Here is a 22,033-nt window from a genome sequence, read left to right on the forward strand (position 1 = left end):
GGTTTGCCGATGACATTATTCTATTTAGCAACAATGCAGATGAGTTACAAGAAATGATTGAGTACCTTAAAGGAAGAGTGTAATAGTGGGACTCAAGGTTAACATGCAGAAAACAAAGATGATAAATACCTGGCAAGGGAACGAGAGTTCAAGTTCTCATGTCAGTCTCTAGAGTCTGTAGACGAGTACGTTTACCTAGGTCAGCTAATCACAGGGAACCCCTACCACGAGAAGGAAATTCACAGAAGAAAAAACATGGGCTGGATCGCATACGGCACACATTGTGAGCTCCTGAATGGGAGCTTACCGTTATCATAGAAGAGGAAAGTATGCAATCAGTGCATTTTACCGGTGCGGAAATACGGCGCAGAGACTTGGAGGCTAACAAAGAAGCTTGAGAACAAGTTAAGGACCGCGAAAAGAGCGATGTAACGAAGAATCATTTTAAGAGAAGGCATAATTTTAAGAGACGGAAAGAGAGCACTTTGGATCAGAGAGCAAATGGGCATAGACGATATTCTAATTGACATTAAGAGAAAAAATGGCACTGGGCAGGTCATTTAATGCGCAGATTAGATAACCGTTGGACCATTATTGTAACAGAATGAGTACCAAGAGAAGGGAAGCACAGTAGAGGACGGCAGAAGACTAGATGGAGTGACGAAATTAGGAAATTTGCGGGTGCTATTTGGGATCGGTTGGCGCAGGACAGGGGTAATTGGAGGTCGCAGGGAAAGGCCTTCGTCCTGCAGTGGACATGAATAGGCTGATGATGATGATAAGGATGATGATTATGATGATGATAATGATGATGATGAAGGGATTTTGAAGCATCAGCCTTTATTTGCAGAACCTGGTTCGACATATTTAGTTGGTTAGGGATGATAATGCCAAGATAGCGGTAACTGTAGAGCTCAGATAAATTCATAGAGCCTAAAGAGTATGGAAATTTAGATATAAAGCGTTTACGTGATATATGCGTTAACTTGCCTTTGGAGACGTTTAGTTCCATCATCGAGCGTGAGCACCACTTGTAAATAGAATTTAGGTCATTTTGCAGAATGGATTGGTCAGTGTGAGTAGTGACACGACTGTAAATAATACAGTCATCGGCGAATAGACTAGTTGTAGATTACATGTCTGTTGAGAGGTCGTTAATGTATATTGGAAAAAGGAGTGGGCCGAGGACAGATCCCTGTGGTACACGCAATATTACTTTGGTAGTATCGGAACAGCGACCGCCAACACATGTGAACTGGAGGCGATCTGTCAGGGAGCAGATGATCCACTATAGGATTAGTGGGTCCAGGTGAAGGCATGAAAGCTTGGAGACTAGTCGATGATGAGGGACGCGATCGAAAGCCTTTCAAAGAGCTATGTAAATTACGTCGGTCTGAATGAAGGATCTAAGTTTACGTTGAGATCTGTGGTGAATTCAAAAAGTTGTGTTTCACATGATAAGGCCGGACGAAAGTCATGTTGTTTGCTAAAGAAAAAAGAATTTCTGTTGAGGTGGGACACAATATGTGAAGATATGATATGTTCTAAAAGTTTATAGGCCATGCATGTAAGTGAGATCGGGCGATACTTGAATGGGTGGGAGCGCTTAGCAGATTTATATACTTGCTTACTTAGTTACTTTGCCTAGTTTTCAGTCTTAAGACATCGTACGCTCGCTTATAGACTGAGTAAAAATGATTTGTAATATCTGGCTCGAAATGACGTTAGTGGCTTTCAATATCTTCACCGCTATGTTGTTAGGTCAGGGGGAGCCAGATATCTTAAGTTTATTGATTAGGCTCGCGATACCTTCGGCATTTACATAAATCCGAGGCATTTCAGTGCCGCGAAATCTTGGTAAAACAGGGATGTTGGTGGAAGATTCACTTGGGAAGGGTGGAAATCTGGGCCTGTTGGTACATACTTGAAGGAAAAAACCAATAAAAAAACAAAAAAAGACAAGAGGAGAAGTTCACACCACAGCGCCCAGTCGTTGTGGTGTGAGCTTCTCCTTTTGTCCTTAGTGTTTTTTTACTGGTTTTTTCCTTCACTAGGGAAGACGGATCAGAAGTATGCATCTAAGACGTCAGAACGCGTTTCATTTGGAACATGGGACCCCTCAGGATTAGTTATGGCAATGTTATTCGACTGACTTATACTTGGTGCGAGTATTCCAAAGTTTTTTCGGGATTACACGGATGATATTGTGAAGATCCTGGTGATAAACGTTATTAGAAAGCTTCAGAAAGCTGTTCTACTCGCACAGGCAGTTGAAATATTTCTTATATTTCAGGACAGAACCAAATGTGCTATATTTTAGTGGATTTGTGCACCGAGGCTTTCCCATGATACCACGAATGCAAACAAGGGGTACGTAATTATTGATTAAGCTGAGTAGCTTTTGCTTAGGCAACAGCCAGTTTCCGTCAACAGCCCTTTGAAAGCAGCTTCTTTTAGGTATTCAAAAAATATTTAGTTGACTGGTAATTTTCAAAAAGTCAGCTTTTAATTTTGGAAAAGTCAGCTTTGTTGTAGTCCCGTATTAATTATGTTGATCGCTGTTTGATTGGAACTGGGATATTCAAATTGAAAAGGACAATGCTGTGATCGCTGAGCCCCTTGACACAGGCTAACGACTGAATGTATTTGGATTGTGAACTGAGGACCAGGTCAAGGGTATTTGAGCCACGTGTAGGAAAGTTTACTTTTTGTGTAAGGTTGACGTTTAAGGTTAAATCAAGGAAATCTTTTGACTGGCGGGATGATGCTGTTAGATTGTCCCAGGTGATATCCGGAAAGTTAAAATGACCACAAATAATATAGTTAGCGCGTGGGAATCGAGAGTTTGCATCTTAAATGACAGTGTTAAGTTCGTCGATAAAGGAATGGTCACAATCGGGTGGGCGATAACAAGACATGAGTATGCGTGTGCATGTCGGCATGGATATGTGCACACAAAGAATTTCGTGAATACAACTGTTCGGGAGCCAGTAACAAGGAATGCCGTTTTTTGTGAAGACAAAAACGCCACCACCCCTTCGTTCCTACTAATCGCGTCTGAAAAGAGTGCAGGGCGAATCTGCATGCAGTAGCTCAGTGCTATCTATGTCAGGGGTTAACCAAGACTCAGTGAAAATGGCCATGTCTGTATTATTGTCGTCGAGAAGGGCTTCAGCGGTATCTTTTATTTTTACATGTAGCGGCGAACATTAGCCAGTATAACAGATAGTATGTGATTGCGTTATGCGTCAACAAGGTTCAGTAGTGGCTATTTACTTCCATTTTTACTTCCATTTGCCTATTTTACTTCCATTTCATAGTAAACGCACGCTCGACCAAAATAGTACACCCACCAGCCAGCGTGAGCGCCGCCATAGCACCGCTGTCCAAATTACGTGCGAATTAGATCACCTAAATAAACATTGATGTACAAAATGAAGCACTGCAGCCTTTTCAAATTGAGATTTTATGCATTTCTTTCAGTTTCGCCGCACCAAAGCCACAATGTTTTATACTAAGGAAGATACACAATGACACCAGTAAGTAAACTGATTAGGTAACAGTGAATAATGTGAGTTGCGTGAAGTACATCAAAGAACACTGTACCAGATTTGACGGCTAGCATTAGGTGCGGCCTCCTACATAAGTGATTGCGTGCTTACTCTTTTTGTATCTTCTGCATAACAATGCGCAATACAATTAGGTATGCACTGAGGCACAACTAGGAAAAAAATGGCATTTGGGCGGGCTGCAGGAACATCACCTTGATGAGAGGAATGATGTGCATGACGTCCACGGAGCGTGAGGTCATCAGCAACTTGAGCCGTATGTAGTACTCTCTGCGGGAGGACACAGGTGCCACAAATTAGCGAGCACCTCGAGAATAATGAAGCGCCACTCACCCTTCGTTCTCAGGGTCATACGCCAGCCAGAATGACTGTTTCGTCTCATAGATGTACTCCCTGCGAGAGAAAAATCCCCCCCAAACACTTTATTTTTACAAAGCGAAACATGGTGAATTCCCGCTGAAGACTCTAGGGCAGTCGTATAGCAGTAGTAGCAGCCGCACACAGTGCTCTTTACCACGCAGAATTGACACAGTGCATCGAATCGGTGCGGCTGCTACTCCATTTTATAAATAGCAGCAAAAAAAGGCAGGTAAAAGACATCGCTGACTGTCCGCTGAATTTCCATATGTATGCTAGAACAATACACAAGTGGTGGCGCCAAACAAACCTGCAAATCACTAACAGAACTGATCAACCGTCACAGGTTGAAAGCTATGATACAACCACACGACCATACGAAGCAAACCGATAAGCAAGCCAAGGAAAGCACGGGGGAAAACGTGTGTAGTTTTAGGTGGACTCTGAAAATGACGATATTGAGATATGAAAGCGCACGAATAAACATGTACAGCCTGTGGCAGCAGAACCCACAACATCCGCGCTACTTGCGCACTAAACTACCAGTTTTGTCTACGACCGCGGCTGCTCTCACATCCACGTTCTTGGCTATTTATGCATGCCTACAAGATACAACCCTGCGAGTGTTAGCCAATAACACTCAAACCCACCGTGGCTGTCGCTGCCCTACACAAAAAGGAAAAGCCGTGCTTGCACAGAAACGCAAGAGGTGCATGCGTAAGCCAGGAATATCTAACCTTGCGTGATATCATTACAATAATTAGTCGATTTAGACAGCGTTTCCTGCTTGAGCATGTGCAGTATATTTTTTTGTTTACCTTTTGCAGAGAAGCTGCTGTTGTGATTATGGAAACGCTCAGAAATGTTCTATACCAGTTATCACGATTTGGGAAAATGTATATATTTACTCACAAAGTAAGGGAAATTGAAGGCAACTTTAGGTAAGCTTGGGTAATTTTAGGGAAATTTGAAGACAAATGTTGATGTGTGCGTGTCAGTGTAGAGCTAATGAAAGATTTCTAAACCCTTTATTTCGGCTCGTTGAGAGGAATTATATAGATTGCTTTAAAAATTTCTCAACATTCTTTGTCTATATACAGGAAATGTTTACAGGAAATGGGAGCCACTTTCTGAATACGTGTATCAATAGTTTGAAGCGTGCACTTTAATTCTGTGCTTTCAAAATATTTGCAATACTTGTCTGGCTTCAATTTGATGACCTATAGGAGGCATTTAGTCATTTTTTCATGCTCTCCTCGATGATTTGTGCGAAGCAGGGCGTTTGTATGTCGTCGCATTAGGAAGCAAGTCAGGAGGCAATAATACTAAATGTTTTGTTTCTGTAGCCTAATTACAGACTGGAAATTTAGGTACTCAAGCATTCCAGATTCCCATACTGCCTTTATGTGCAAAGTTGCCCAAGGTCCGAAAGCAACTATGCGAGATACCAACTTCAAATGAAGAAAAAATTCATAGCATATTGTGTTTAATGCATGGAAGAAGTTTCCTGTTGCTAATGTAATTAGAGGTGTATAAAATAATTACTGAACGGTCATCTTTACCTCTATTTTTCTTTCGTATAAGGTGTTACTCGCTTTCTCTTGTGTGTTCTATGCAAGGCACTTTTATATTCTGCGTCAGTGAGAGCCAGGCAATTTTAATGTCTTGGTAAAGTGGGTGGGTAATTCGTGACTTCACCAAGGTTACTTATGAAAGCGCTCCAGACCATTAGGACTGTGTTAGAAACGGCGCATAGTTTAGCACGATGCTGCGTCAGAGCTATAAACGCCACCGTGATCGTATGAACCAAGAAAGGGGGAGGGGATGGTATAGAAAATTTGTGAGTTATGGTAAATGTGTTTAATTATTATAGCCTTCAAAAAATATTCAACTAGCGTTACAAAGTGTCATACAGCTGTTATCAGTAATATGAACCAAGAGAGGGGGAGGGGATGGTATAGAAAATTTGTGAGTTATGGTAAATGTGTTTAATTATTATAGCCTTCGCAAAATATTCAACTAGCGTTACAAAGTGTCATACAGCTGTTATCAGTAATATTTCCGAATGTTCCGAAAATCTACTTTGAACTAAGTTTCCTTTTGCTGGAAAAGTGGGTCATGTTAGGTGGAATGTGTGGTTAAACGTTACCGTTTCTCGCCTGAGTATAAGCGTTGCCAATCACTACTGAAACCTGATTTCCTGTTCTTTTTTCATACGTTATACCATGGTTTGTAGCAAGAGGTTTACCCTACTGCCCTGACTTCAATTTACGAAAATTCCGTCGCGGCGCAGTTGTTTAGACATAAGTTTGACGTATAGTTCTGCGGAATACCGCAAGAGTGAGAGAGGTAATTATTAAAGGGAAAATGAGACATCCACCCGAACGTCGCAAATTGCTACAAAGGAAACCCATACTGGTTCCTCGAAGGAAAAGGTTGTAGCAATTTGCTTAGTTTGGCTGGATGTCTCATTCCCCCTTTATTAATTGTTTAGACATAATTAAAACTGTCGGGCAAAATGACGAATGGACCTGGACTTAAGCGAGAAAGCAAAACACGTCTGTTTGAGCTCGCATGTCGTGTTTGCTTCCACGCTTAAGTCTGGTTCCCTTTGTCGCTTTGTGCAAGAGTTCATTTCAGACTTAAATTTGTTTAAAATAGGGGTACATTGTGACTGTTAGGAAGGCCATGTTCAAAGTATGTGGATATATTGCAACCTTACCAGTGAAGTATGTGCACAAGCAGGTCAGAGCGCCATACGTACGTTTACGAACAACACATAATTGATCCCGCTGCCCTAGAAGAACTATTAAGTCAACCGTGATCAACTCTAGCGAGAAAAGAAGGGCGCGGGGTCGAGGTGGGAAGAGGGAGACTATATAGCCAATGTTCTGGGGAAGTAAAAAGCACTGCATGAATTACCACCTCTGTGAGAATTTCTAGACAGGGGCTTGAGATCGTTGTAGGTGTTTCATACGGGCCAGTCATGCATGGGCAATGTTTGAAACATGTCTAAAATGTTTAATAGGTACAAATTGCTAGTCCAGCTGCTCTAAAAAAACAGCTTCATGAAAATTCGGCTGGCATTGTGCAATACCGCACATGTTGGGTGTCATTTTTTTTTTACTTCAGTATATGCATATGTTCGGGGAATATTTATTTCAGTTCTAGGACAGCGCTCATATCCTGCAATTCGTTCTTCGTTTCTTTTTTTTATGTTGGCGAACAAATTATTTCAGTGATTCACTTATCTGTCTAAGTGCCCATTTGTAAACCACATCCCGTGCTGCACACTACCCGATCTTGTTTTGCAACTAGGTGCAGATTCTATACTGCTGAATCTAAAATGTCAATCTACACCTGAACCGCAAAGCATACCAAACCTACTTCTGTGCATTTACGCTGAAATATTGTCTCCCTTCTTCTTTCAGACTTTATTATCCTCGGCTACCCTACCTAGCGATTGGTTATAGGCACGTGCCATCCACGTACCCCCGCCCCCCTCCCGTAAAGGTGGCGTTACGCTTTCAACAAGTTACTGCCCGCGTTTACCGTAGTAAATCGCTACCTATTCGAGCAGCAGCCTGAACAGCGTATCGCAATTACAATATTTCCGCCCCACGTTCGCTAGCAAAGAACTAGAGCACTGCTAACCTAGCTAAATATGGCTTGTGCTCTCGTTTATAAACACTGACAAGAACATGTGGACAGCCGACGTTCTGTGCCACTTGCGGTTGCTATACACTTCATTCCCGGATATTGCGCATTTCGCAAGTGAGGGACTATCATCTCTTTGAGCTGCGGTGTGCGACCTTCGGTAAATTTCCTATTGCAGTGGTTGTGAGCTTTGATGGAACTAAGGTCATTGTGCCCTCCCTACTTTGCTAGAAGCTCTCTTGGCTTGCCATTTGTCGATTGCATTTTATTTGTCTTCTAGGGACAAGACATCCGACATGATTTCTGCAGTTCTTTAATATTCGTTTAGTAACATGATCTTCAGTGACCAGCCGTACTTTATTTCTTGTCATTGTTTTGCTTTAGTGTGTGAACTGTGACATCTGATCACTCTATTTCATATTTTCTTCCCATCGTGTATTTCTAATTTTGCCGCGCCATACATCTAACGCGGAATCACCTTCGTTCGTCGAAACTCCTGTTCACCGGCACAGTCACCGGCAGTCACCGGTTCACCCGCACAGAACTCGGGCGTCAGGCCTGCTAGGCCTGACGCCCGAGTTCACCTCCTTGCAGGACCCTGCAATAATGCGCCTACCTACTTCTGAAATGGGCGCTTCAACTCCATCGCAGGTGACGCTGCAGAATCGTGAGATACTACAAATGTCTATGGTGACGCTTTTGAAGATGTCCAACATTGGCTGGACCAGTTCGAGTGTGTCGCAAGTTACAATGACTGGGGCTCCCAGCAAAAGCTGGCTAATGTCAATTTTTCTCTTTAATACAGTGCGCGGGCGAGGTTTCTGAAGCGGTAGAGGAGTTTGGCCACATTGGATGCTTTCCGCACCCAGCTGCTACAAACATTCACTGGTGGCGTCAGAGGAGACAATGTTCAGCGCCTTCTCGAATCCCATATTCAAAAACCAATGAAAGTGTTGCCATGTTTGCAGAAGATATGGGCCGCCTTTTCCGCAGAGCAGAGCCTGAGATGGCCGAAGTAGTTGCTCTATCTATTGCGGGGAGTGAAGGTGGAACTGTTTGCCTGACTCGTGAGGAATTTAGGATGCATAGTTGGGCGTGTTGGTTAAGCATGATCTGAAGTGAAGGCCCGACAACGACGGTGTGTTCCCTCTTCGTCCACCGTCATTGTCGCGCCTTTACTTCAGATCATGCTTAACCAACACGCCCAACTATCCAGCCTTACATCGTATATTTCTTGTACATCGGGCTCTTCACGATGTGTATCTTCTCAAGGCGCCGTGTGCGTGCGTGAGTGTTCTGTCTTCGTCCAGAGTCGTTGTCGCGCCTTCACTTCAGATCATGAGGAATCCACCGACGACAGTGGCTGAATGAATGAATTTATTTCCATAAATATGCAAGTTTATGGAGGATATAAGGAAAAAAGTTACAAAAGAGCAACTTCACTAGTCCTTAATCCTTCTCGTGACAGCAGCAGCAGTAAACAAACACATGGCAAAAAAAAGAGAGGGTAAGACAAAAAAAAACAGTAATCGTTCTCATACAAGTGTACATACAGCAGATAGCAATAGAAAAAATACATAACTCAATAAAAAGAAGCCTACTTATACACACATTAAAGGCTAATAGGCACCAAAGTAATTTATTAACTTGTTTTTACTGCAAGAAAAGACATCAATACCATCGTTCATTAACTTATTTAATAAATGCGGTAAAGTATATGAGAGCTTTTGTTTCGCATAGTTGGTACGTGGGTATGGCACAAACCAATATTCCGGAAATCTTGTAGCATAATAGCTTCTATTTCGTGTCAAGTTGGCTATAGACCTGACGTGGTTAATGTTTTTCTGGCATTCCTTACCATATGTTAACGCTAAGCGAAAATTCAAGCGATCAGGAGCTTTAAGTATCTTTAAGTCTTTGAATAATGAATTAGTTGGAATGTCAAATGGCACTTTGCACACAACACGAATGGCTCTTTTTTGTAGACGAAAGATACGATTAATGTTAGTGGCAGATGTTGTGCCCCAAACCAGGCAGCCGTAATTTAGGTGGCAAACAAATAAAGAGTTATAGAGCAGAAGTTTTACCTTCTGTGGAATCTGTTTAATAGTAAAAAGAAGACCTGAAACTTGAGAAAGCTTGTTAGTTAAAAAATTAGTATGACAGTTCCAAGACATGTCATGATCAAAGAAAACACCTAAGGTTTTAATGGAATTCACGAGCATGATTTTTGAAGAGCCAAGTTTAATGTCATCCTTCAGGAGACCATTCTTATTCTTGGCTTGAAACAAAATTGCTTTAGTTTTTTCTGTGTTGATTTTCAACCCATTTTCGAGAGACCAAGTATATAATGTCTTAAGCACACAATTCGCAACTGTAAGCAGTGTTATAGCATTATTTGAGGAAAACAACGCGGTTGCATCATCAGCATATAAAATAAACTTGGTGGCTGAATTTACCAAAGAGGCTACCGCTATCAAACAGACACTACAGCAGTGGTACCGCCAATACGATCGCAAGAACTCACCGATCAATACTTCAATTCTACCTGAGATCTGCGGCACATCTGTGTGTGAAGACATTCGAGATGTTGTGAAAGGAGCTCCGGCAGCTCGGGATTGCTCCCTTGGCACCAGCGGTGGCTTCTGTCGCTGATATCGTCCGGAAGAAAGTACGATAGGCCTTTCTTCGCCCGACTAGCAGGCGGTGCCACGACGATTAGCCTATGCGGAGGCTATTTCTCGTTCACCTCCAGCCACCCCGATGCTGCTGACACCATCAACCACCCCGACGCAGCCACCACCGTCACCTTCGACGCCCTGTCTTCGACAGTCACCGCCGCCGCCCGCTATGCCGTATCGCCGACAGTTGATCGTTGCGCCTTGGTCTCACGGCAAATTTCCTGCCGGCTACCTGCTTTGAAAGACCCATTTATGATTCACCGCTGACCAGCGGCCGATATGCTTTTATTGCGGCGAAGTGGGACATGATAATCGCGCGTGCCACTACTGCGCCCAGCTGGGTACACAAGATTCCCCACCAAGTCTGAGTCACTGTGGCTTCTTAACTGCAAATTTCTGTATTCCGTTTCACAGTGCTCATAGGGCTATCCGCATTTGTTTGACTACTTATGGAGTGAATGGATGATAATAGAACACGTCCACATTGCACATTTAGACAGAACATATTGTGAATTCGGCACAAAGCTCCAGGGTACGAAATAAAAAAAAACGATAACAAGCATTCCCTTACTTTCTTGTGCTGCCCTGCACATGATGCTAATGAACTAATGTGTATAATGCAGGCATTCTGTTCTTTCATTAGAGGTTGGTGCAAGTTGCGCTGATAAAATAAACATGCATTCATTACCTACAAGCTACTGCGTGTTAGTATTGGTGTTACAGCAGGCGCTGAAAATGTTCTGTCCTAATTGTGTCTTGTGCACCATATGAGCCAAAATGTCGTTTCATGTACCTGTTTAAGCAGTTACTGATTAAGAAAGGCAAATATAGTAATGGTTTCGCATGCAAGATCACTGCACTCATTCTAAAACCTATTAAAAAGGCGTCCAACGTCAGGGGGTCTCAACTCTTGCGTCCCCCTAATCTAAATATGTCTATCCACTTCATAATCTTGAGTTGCTTTCAGATGAAATAAAGGTACTGTGCGCTTATTTCTGTCAGCCTATGCACTTTCTCATTTTTTAAGAATGTGGTTGTGCATTCGCTAGGTAGGTTGTCACTTCATGACTGGATATTTTGTCCAAGCCCTACTCAATCAAGTAACTTGTATAGTTTGCTATAGCTCACTGACTCCATGCATCCTGTGCAATCTTTTTTTAATATTCAGCAAAGTACGAAACACGATAGCGTTAAGAGCCCCGTGTCGCAGAAAATGTAGCGTCGGATTTCAATGCGGCAAAGAGAACTTCCAACCAAATTTCGAGCTACGCATACCTAACCACTCTTTTACCACCAGTGTTGCTCATACCTTGTCTTTCGTTTTTTACCAAGTTATTACTCGGAAGTTCAAAACCGTAGCCCACAAACAAACGCAACGGGGAAAAAGCAACCTCAACGCATATCTTTTATGTTAGCTATTCTCAGACCTAAATATAATAAAAGTGCGAAACAATAACAGGAGATCAACACAACCAAGAGGCCGCATTTCTACCAGACAGCTTGCCTTCGTGCATAGAGTTCGCCTCCAGCATTTCCCTGTGAACGTTACGGTTACATAAGCTAAAGCTGCCTGGAAGCATGAGAAGCAGTCAAGGGACTTTGAATGTCACTGCGTTCTACTCTTAAAGGCGAAGCTAAAGCGTGCTCCAGAAGAAGAATAAAAAGAAGAAAATTTTAAAAATTTTATTATTTAACAAGTGAGCTCTTTAAGCTTTAGTTACGCTGGGAAGCGTTACCAGAAAACTCAGCACAGATGTGCACCACCTCGCATTGCCTAACAACCATCTGCAAGAGCACTGAGCCACGCAACCTATTCGCACACCACGCCCGTAGGGCGGAGTCGTGACGTCATAGACGAGTAAAACCTTGGCGAGTAAAATAGGCGAAGAAAAGCGTATGCTCACGTAAAATTAAAGTAAAGTAAAATAATGTAAATTAAAGTACAGCTTCTTGGTTCATGCTTGAATGAGTAAAGGCAAGGCGCAATAGACCAGGACTGAAGAAGGACTGGTCTTGGAAGGACTGGCGCCGGTCCTGTCGTGTGTCCTTCTTCAGCCCTGGTCTTTTGCGCCTTGCCTTTACTAAAAGTGCATGCTCACCCCTACACTCTGAAGCAAAAACACCCTTTTGTCCCACAGCAATAATCGTCATCTGTCTTGACCGCATTTCCTTTCTTTAACGCAGCGAGCCCGGTACTTCAAAGTCCCGAACGGCATGCGTGTTATCAGCATGATAGAGCATTCTCGACAGCAAAGTAACGAACGCAGAGTTTTCAAGAAAGGGAATGCGGGCAGGACAGCTGACGAATATTGTTGTGTGGCAAATATACGCCCCAAGCGGTGTTAACCTTTCTTACACTCTTAAAACGGTTGCACCCTTTTGGGTGTATATTTGTACCACAACAATAATCGTCATCTGCCTTGTTTGCGTTTCCTTTCTTGAAAACTAGGCGTTCGCTACTTTCCTGTCGAGAATGCTGCGTCACACTGATAACGCGCATGCCGTTCGTGACTGGGAAGTACCGGGCTCGCGGCGTTAAAGAAAGGAAACGCGGGCAAGGCAGATGACGATTATTGTTGCCGGACAAGATAAGCCCCAAAGGGTGTACACTTTTCTAAGAGTGTAGAGTCTACATTCTAAAAACGTTTACACCCTTCGGGGTGTATGTGGATAAGACAGATGACGTTTGAGTGGCAAAATACCATTCAAAGGGTGTAAACTTTTCTTCTAGTGTATGAGCACTAAACGAGCGAGAAACAGGCGGCCGCCCTTTGAGCGATTAGTGACTAGATAGCCATCAGTTTCGCGAGCGCAAGAAGCCGAAACTGCCCGCGGAACAAAACCCAAACCGCCGCCCGCCCGGGCGTGCGCCAATGCGCGAGTGGTAGTATATAGACGCGCCGGAGCAAACTAGCTCTAAAACAAACCATGCAACAAAACCCGAGAGAGGGTGGCGCGAGAAAGATCCCCTGTATTCACACATATCGGCGGCATATGCCAGGAAATAAAAAAAATTAGGATATTGGCGCACTTTTTAAACCTGCAGACGGCGCCAGATGGCATCAACCATTTTGGACTTTTTCTCAGCGCCGTATATTTAGGTCACTGACCCTGAAAGGATAAGTCAAGTATTCATTTTAACAAACTCGCCCATATTTTGGTTTTTGTAAGTAAACTCCTTTATATATCCGCTCCTATACTTAGCAAGGATCAAGGCAAGCAAAAAAAAATTGGAGGACGCTTAAGCTTCGCCTTCAAGAGTGGGACGCGACAGCGTTCCCGTCGACCCGCCAAGAGGTATAAGACAATGCGCTACGGCACAGCGATCACTTACGATGCACCCCGCATCGGACTTAGCGCCCACCTATCACGCGGTGAGCGTCGAGCAACGCAGCGTTCGGTGCGGCAACGAAACGTGCGCCTGAGCGAACGGAACGAACCAAAGATCTCGGTGTCTCGGAGGGGAAACGATCTACGCCAGCCAAATGTCGTGATCGGCATGGGCAGAGAGATAGATAGTAATCTAAAGAAAGGAACGGCGCTTGATTCTGCAACCGGAAGCACGGCGAAGCGTCGTCAGGGGAGAGGCAGTCGGGACCGCGACGCGCCTGGCAGCGGTCCCAATGCGGGCGCGGCGTGCCTCCTGTCGGGGCAGCGCCGTACATTGAGAGGAGGGGGTCTTCTGGGTTTGCCGCAAGATGGCTCTGCGTGTGCGGACAGCGCAGAAGAAATGCAGCGGAAACGCACTTCGCAACTCGTGTAATTGCGACTTCTGTACGTTACATGTTCATAATTACCGATATACACCGCAGTATAACTTTCCACGGCTCGTTTCGAAGGCAACACCGCATTCACTAGAGGCGCGTTTGTACCTCTTGGAAGCATCGAACTCGTGGCTGAGTGGTAGCGTCTCCGTCTCACACTCCGGAGACCCTGGTTCGATTCCCACCCAGCCCATCTTGGAAGTTGCTTTTTATTTATGAAGCGCCTGCCGTGATTTATCGCTCACGGTTAACGCCGCGGACGCCGACACCGACGACACCGGCTTTTCTGCAACACGAGCTCCTTAACGCTATCGCGTTAAAATATACCTGACTTAGCCAACATCCAAAATTACCAAAGGTAAAATAATCCCCGAATTATAATGTTGTCAGTAAGAGCGACCAAACTACGCAAATTTCAGTTGGAAATTGCGGTATGAGAGCCTGGAACGCAATTTTGGTCGAGACGACTGAAGTTGCAGCTTTGAGTGACATCGCAGAGGACACCGCAAATATGGTAATGGATGGATGCGAAACAAATATGGTAAGAAAGTTTTCTTTTCTGTGGTTTTTTTAATCAGCCATCTGAGACATGGAACCAAGCAGAACAGGTTGTCACTGCATTTTTTTTTCTTGTACGTTAGGGATCTCAACTGTCACGTGGTAGTGACGGTGAAGAAAGAACACAGTAGCAGTACTGTGAAAGACAAAACTAGCTTTTATTGGGTGAAACTGTGCCCACAAAACAGGCTACACTTAAAGCGCAACGATAGCGGCGAACACAGTCGGCGATCGTCGAAAATCTGATCAGCGGGTCAAGCGCGTCGGCTTTTATACAGAGTCGTCGATTGTTCCAGACTAATCTTTGGAACCCGCGTACTTCCATAAAATTCTACATCATTCGCGTCAGGCGAATAAATCAGATAACACAAGGTTCGGCGATAACAGACTGTGGATAGAAGCATCGATAACTTTCCAGAAACTTCGGATACATGCAAGCGCGTCCCGCGCTGTGCGATAAGATTTGTTAGGCGGCGAAACCTGGTCGCCTGATAAATATAAATACACGTGTCACAATTGAGTTTGAATATCGACCGTGCACATACGCTTGGCACATCTCATCAAAGCAAGAACCGCCTAATCATAGACTGATTTGTTCGACCTAAACAATATGACACGGTTTTCGTGGTGTGCTACAAGAGGAAAGGAACAGATATTCCTCTTCACAGAAACTTTCATCAGCGAGCCAGTTTCGCCCAAAAGAACCTGCTCGAGTTGGCTGAGGAACAGTCGTAAGTTACACTTCATGATAAAATTTTTATTATAGCCTCGGTTACACTTACGACGCTTCACTTCCTCGAATTGAGTTCTTCGATCAAAACAGTTAATTTCATGCCTCGTATAAAATGTCATTCCATGTTTTTTTCTCATAATTCTGTTTTAATGCGACCATTCCACACGGTGAAGATGGAATGGCAGCGAAAGTTGACAGTCGAAGCTATCAAAAGAAAAGCAAAGTGCTTTTGTTTCCACTACATTTTCGCAGAGTGGAATGGTTGTCAATTTTGCATTGCGAGTCTGGTGTCGTTGCTCATTCGCAGGTGCCCGGGCTCGCGATTGTCGCTTTCGTTCAGCATCGCGGGAACGTTCTTCGTCGGTGATCGTTTGGCCCCGGCGCCGTTTACATTCTCGTTGATGTTCTCTCGGGCGCTCATGTACGCATGTTGTTCTTCAGGTGTACGAACTATACGTGTGCGCCTCATCGATAACGCAGCTGTTCAGTGGCTCTCACCATGTTAATCAATCCATGGCTCGTACCTCCATAGACGCCTCCTCCCAATTACGACGGCAGAAGAGAAGTGAATTCCACGTTGGAATAATGAGCGACAACGGAACCAGCTGTGAAAGACGACGACGCTCACGTTTTGGGGGATGACGAAAGGGCGCGTTGCAGGTTCCCGAGCCCACAGGGGCATGTGTCATTGAGATTGGCCGCCTTCTCCAGTATCACCAGAATCCGCCAACGTGATGATTTTTTCTGTTGTGGACGCAGAAAAAACTACGGAAGGTTAGGCATATTGTTGTGCCATTACCACAAGCCCGGATTCCGAATCTGAAAGATGCAGAATCTATCCTGCGAGCGCCCTAATTCTCCCTTCACAAGTCAAGATGCTGAGCCGTCAGGCAGCGGGTCCTGCGGGAGAAGCGGAGAAGCCTCGGCGAGCCGCAAGTTTGGACGTGTCAGCGTGTGCCAGACAGCCCGGCGCCGCGCCTCCCTTTGCCTGGAGGTCACCGCGCGCGCGAACTTTGAACCGGGTGGCCAGCGCGGTCGCTGGTTGGACCCCTCGGACGACCGTCGTGTGCTGACTTTGTATTGGGCCGTTTGAGTGACAATGGTCCTCGGGGATTATAAAAGCAGCGACAGGCCGCCTCGAAAACAGGATCCGCCAACCCACCGGGAGAGAGTGTCGCTCCCGACTGGGGTGAGATGTGTCACGCGTTTTCGCCGGACGTCGTCGTGCGAGAACAGTCGCGTTTGTTGTGAGCACTCGGCCCCAGTGCCGACCCGTTCATGTCCTGTATGATAACCTGTATATAATGTATAAAGTCCCTTTTGTTATTCTCATCGACGCCAGGCTCGGAGTCTTCGCTACCAACGCTCTGTCACGAAACGGGTGACGAGCGCTACGGGACCACAAAGCCGAAATCGTGGTGCAGCGGTACAAGTTCGTAACACTGGTGGCACCGGTTGGGTGTCGTAACACTGGATGGCAGCTACGGGATTGACCGGCATCAGCTACCTCGGCGCGGTGAGTGCCTGAAGTTTACCTCAAACACCAGACTTTCTCTGACACAGGTTATAGTAGCTTAGGGAAGGATTTGGTGTTGCATTGTGATAACCTTGAGTGTTTCAAGCCTAGTAAGAGTGTTTTGGAAACCAGGGGATGCTGAGGGGGTAAACAGGGCAGTGTGTGAAATACTTGCATATGTCTTACTAGTAGTGTTATAGTAGCGTACGGCAGGTATATTCAAAAAGGGTAAACAGCAGGAGGACAGTCTGAACGATGGAGAAGTACAAGGTGAAGGAACTTCTCGAAATTTGTGAGGAGTTGGGCATTGAGTTGGGCTCAACCAAAAGAAAGAATGCGATCCTTGAGGTCATGATAGACTGGGGACGTAACGGCTGAGGAAGCCGCAGAGGCCTTGGCGGAAATCAATGAACGTCGGGAAAGGGAGGAAAGGAGAGAAAAAGAACGCCGCGAGGAGGAAAAGGAGGAAAGGAGAGAACAGCAACGTCGCGAGGAGGAAAAGGAGGAAAGGAGAGAGAGGGAGCGACGTGAGCACGAGCTTAAAATGAAAGAGTTGGAGATCCGAAATAACTCGCCGGCGCCTAATCTAACTTCTAACGGTCCAAGAATACGCGATCAACTTCCACCCTTTGTCGTCGGAGAGGATATGGCCAAATACCTCGTGAAATTTGAGCACGTGTGTGAACGGAATAGCATTGAGCGATCCCTTTGGGCACAGAATCTGTTAGCCTTGCTTCCTGGGGAGGCATCAGACGTAATAACTTGCTTATCGAAAGAGGCGTTTGAGAGCTACAGTGATGTGAAGGAAGCGCTACTGCGGAAGTACAAATTGTCGCCCGAAGCTTTCCGGCAGAGGTTCCGGTATGCAAAAAAGGGTAAGGAGTCGAATGTTGACTTCGCGTTTAGTCTAAAAGCCGACCTGGTGGAATGGCTGAAGGGCGAAGAGGTTTTCGACGACCGCGACAAAATTGTCGAATGCATCGCGTTGGAGCAGTTCTACCGTTGCATTGATGAGGATGTCCGGCTCTGGCTGCAAGATAGGCTAAAGGAGGTTAAGCTAAACAAGGCAGCAGAGTTAGCGGAAGAGTATTACACCCGCCGCAGCTTGCACAGCAAGGCAGTGCGCATAGAAAAAGCAGATAGAAGAGATGGGTTTTACGGGAAGCCCGACGAACGGAAGGAAATCACGCGTCGCGAGTTTCGGGAAGACGAATCCCTTACCAAAGAAACTGTAAGGGAAGGACAGAATGCATCTCAGAATGATGACGATGGTCCGAAACAGCGAAACGAAATGACGCGTTCTTTTGAAAAACGGAAACCGTTAACCTGCTACAATTGCAAAAAGCAAGGGCACATCGCTGCAAGCTGCCCAGAGAGAATTGCTTTTGCAACGATACAGGAAACTCACAAAAACATACGTCTATTGGAGCCCTATGTGCAGGAAATTAAGGTAAACGGCAAGAAGTGCCGAGCACTGCGGGACTCTGCAGCAACTATGGACGTTGTTCACCCGTCTTTCGTCTCCTCGAGTGATTTTACGGGAGAGTGCGTTAGGATACGGCAAGTGGCCGAGAAGGAGAGTGTCTGTTTACCGATCGCAACGGTTATCATTGAAGGAGAGTTTGGAAAACTTAACACCGAAGCCGCTGTGTCAGCCGCCCTCCCGGAGCAATTTTCCTACCTCTTCTCAAATAGCTCGGAGCAGCTGCTGAGGGATCAGGGCAAATCATTCTTTGCCGACGTGGCGTACATGGCCCCCACGCGATCCAAAGCGCGCCCGCTGTCGAGGGAACTTGACTTAGCGTCGGTGAGCGAAAGGCGGTGCGGCACACGGACTGATCACGGTAACTTGAGTGGCGAGCAGTCACGGGAGAGGCAGAGCTCGGAGGCTGGCCTAGACGAGCGGGTCCTGGAAGTGAGTGGGAGTGACGCGTGCAGTGCTAGCCGCGATATAGATTCGACGCCGCAATTAGGCGACGCGGGCTCCACACTCGCTCCGGTTTCCGCCAGCCGGCAGGAGCAGGCTGCAGTTGAAAGAGAAAGTCTGATTCGCGAGCAACAGGAAGGCTGTTCATTAGCCGATCTGAGGAAGAGCGTCAAACGGGCAGTGAAAAAAAAGAGGGTTTCATTTGGCAAGGAATCTGGCTTATTGTACCGCCGCTACACGGATAAGCAGGGTCGCAAATATAAGCAGCTTCGGATTCCGCGAAAATATCGCCGGGAAAAATGAATGACCTCATTTGCTTCCTCAGAAGTATGTTTTCGGTCCAAAGCGATTTCAAGGGGACCATTCTAGTTGTCATTATTATTGCTGATTAATAATTGTTCATGATATTTTGTGTGTTGTTAATTTGAAAACTGATTGTTTGAGCCTTGTGTGCTAGATCGTACACCTGCCTCTTGTTGCAGCGGGAGCAAAAGGGGATAGCGATTTAGTTAGGTTGATTTGAATTATGGCTTTGTCTGGTGTTTGACGGGAGACAGAGGGCACTTGTTCGTGTTGGGTGTTGCCTTTTGCCGGTCGGTTTTGCAAGCTGCAGAACGACCAAGCGGGACCAGTGGCGAGAAGCAAGGTCTTAGGAACGACCCGAGCGGAGCTGGTCAAGGTGCCTTGGCGACGACGTGGTGAGCAGAGCTCCTGTCCTGGCGAGTCGGACCTGGGCACGTGAAGTTACCTGGCGTCCCGACACTGGACGTGAACTTGGACGAGCCTGACGAACGTGCGCGCCTGGCATCCGAGCCACGTGGAGGCAGCTCGTCTTCCCGGCGCCTTATCTGAGGGCGGGGATGCTGTTGTGCCATTACCACAAGCCCGGATTCCGAATCTGCAAGATGCAGAATCTATCCTGCGAGCGCCCTAATTCTCCCTTCACAAGTCAAGATGCTGAGCCGTCAGGCAGCGGGTCCTGCGGGAGAAGCGGAGAAGCCTCGGCGAGCCGCAAGTTTGGACGTGTCAGCGTGTGCCAGACAGCCCGGGGCCGCGCCTCCCTTTGCCTGGAGGTCACCGCGCGCGCGAACTTTGAACCGGGTGGCCAGCGCGGTCGCTGGTTGGACCCCTCGGACGACCGTCGTGTGCTGACTTTGTATTGGGCCGTTTGAGTGACAATGGTCCTCGGGGATTATAAAAGCAGCGACAGGCCGCCTCGAAAACAGGATCCGCCAACCCACCGGGAGAGAGTGTCGCTCCCGACTGGGGTGAGATGTGTCACGCGTTTTCGCCGGACGTCGTCGTGCGAGAACAGTCGCGTTTGTTGTGAGCACTCGGCCCCAGTGCCGACCCGTTCATGTCCTGTATGATAACCTGTATATAATGTATAAAGTCCCTTTTGTTATTCTCATCGACGCCAGGCTCGGAGTCTTCGCTACCAACGCTCTGTCACGAAACGGGTGACGAGCGCTACGGGACCACAAAGCCGAAATCGTGGTGCAGCGGTACAAGTTCGTAACACTGGTGGCACCGGTTGGGTGTCGTAACAATATGCAGCTTTTACTGTAATAAAACAGACGAACTTCAAGCCCCGTTATCACCTGTATGTTCTGATATTGTGAATGGCTGTGAATCACAGCTTTACCAGAGAGTGCGAAGGACGGATGTCTTTCCTGTCGAATACTCGTCGTATGAAACCGATAGAAACGCAGGTGGCGGCGGTGTACTGGAACTCGTCAAAAACAGCATACCTCGCTTCGGTGATGACTTGGGTGGCATGCGCGGCGAGTGTGTGTGGTGAAATTTTTATTTGGTAGTAATAAATAATACCTCGCGGAAATTGCGGCAGTTTATCGTTTTGTGTGCACTGGACCACCATTCTTTGTCTGCGTCTTCTGGCGCAAGCACCATTTCGTAGGCATACCGAGGTTGTCAATTTGTTTCACTTTATTGTGCTCTACTAGCTGACATCAAAAAGGCGTTATTGATATTACTACTACTGCTTCTATTGCTATTATTATTATTATTATTATCAATTGTTATTATTATATAATGAATTATATTAACACTTGAAAAAAAGGAAAGTAAGGAACAGACTGGAAACTGTTACCGAAAGAGATAGGTTGAACGCCCGCCTTCACTTAAGAGCGGACAGAAACTTAGAAATGCAGAACAGGAAGAAAACTGCAAATGAAATAATAAGATGACACGCCTGACACACTAAATAAAACAATGACAAGAAGTGGAGTACGGCCGGTCGTATGTGTTGAATACCTTTAGAGCACAACGCCTTAAGAACTGCGATTGGCTGAAACGCCCCCGGCGAAGCCCTTCGCCCTTCGAAACCACTGTGGGAGCACGCCGCGTGACCCAGCGCCTTTTACGCTAAACTAACTTAACCTAATCCTTACCTAAGCTATCGCAAGCGACACACAAATGCAATTATCCTCAAGCGTGACGTCAGAGCGTCGCTAGTGGCGTTTAGACCAATCGCATTCCAGCGCGTTTTCTAAGGCGATGTGCCTTCTAGAGTCTCATTATACGCCAGGCTGTCACTGCAGGCCACCAATTTCTCCGCTAGGGGGCCGTGGAGTACTGACGTGCCTCACATGAGCTCCTGCGTAATGCGCTCATTTCTACAAGAAAGGCCACCCACCCCTTTCATTTTGCACCGATAGAATTGGCAAGATTCAAGGAACCAGCGAATACCACCTACATTAAATGTGAGTGCGTTTTGGTCAAGATTTCGAGCTTCATCTTCGCTGACCACCCCGCGCCTTGCTACGCCTAACGCCGCGCGAGACCACGGCGGTCCGCCGCGGAGAACACCTGTCGCACGTGCAGCCGGCACACGGCGCGTGAACGGAGTCCGGCACCGCTCGATGCTGCACGAGCAACAGGCGTTGCACGTGCACTGTGAGCCGAAGCCGACGCGTCCAACGTCCGAGGGTCGTTTCGCGGAAGATATGATAGGCTGCGTGCCGTTCTGAAATCTCGGGCCAAGATGGCTTTCGCCGCTTCACCCGGAGAGCGCCCGCCACGCGTTCGCCACCGTCGCCATGCCAGTTTGAGCCTGGTGACACTCGGCCCTGCATCCCTCGACGAACTCTGGGAAAGGGAGGACCTGGAACTTCGTGCCACTCGTATGCTGGGCCAGTGGCTCAGTCAACGGGCCATCACCATTGATCTCCCTGTGGATTCCCCCCCCCCCCCCCCTGCCTACTACCGCTTCGAAGCCTCTCCAGGATGGCCCCCCAGTACAGGAGCCCCA

At 46.4% G+C, this 22,033-nt stretch overlaps 1 protein-coding gene across 1 annotated transcript in view; it reads right to left on the bottom strand.

The window, feature by feature from the left end:
* The window catches only part of LOC135918838 (uncharacterized), a 337,804-nt gene that overhangs the window by 282,465 nt on the left and 33,306 nt on the right, over positions 1–22,033 (bottom strand). The window contains exons 3-4 of the mRNA XM_065452520.2: positions 3,903–3,962; positions 3,764–3,839 (exon numbers count right to left, since the gene is read on the bottom strand). Of these exons, the coding sequence (XP_065308592.2) occupies positions 3,764–3,839; positions 3,903–3,962 (136 nt within the window). The remainder of the gene's footprint in view (positions 1–3,763; positions 3,840–3,902; positions 3,963–22,033) is intronic.

This window comes from Dermacentor albipictus, chromosome 9, assembly GCF_038994185.2.
Source record: "Dermacentor albipictus isolate Rhodes 1998 colony chromosome 9, USDA_Dalb.pri_finalv2, whole genome shotgun sequence".
Classification (NCBI taxonomy): domain Eukaryota; kingdom Metazoa; phylum Arthropoda; class Arachnida; order Ixodida; family Ixodidae; genus Dermacentor; species Dermacentor albipictus.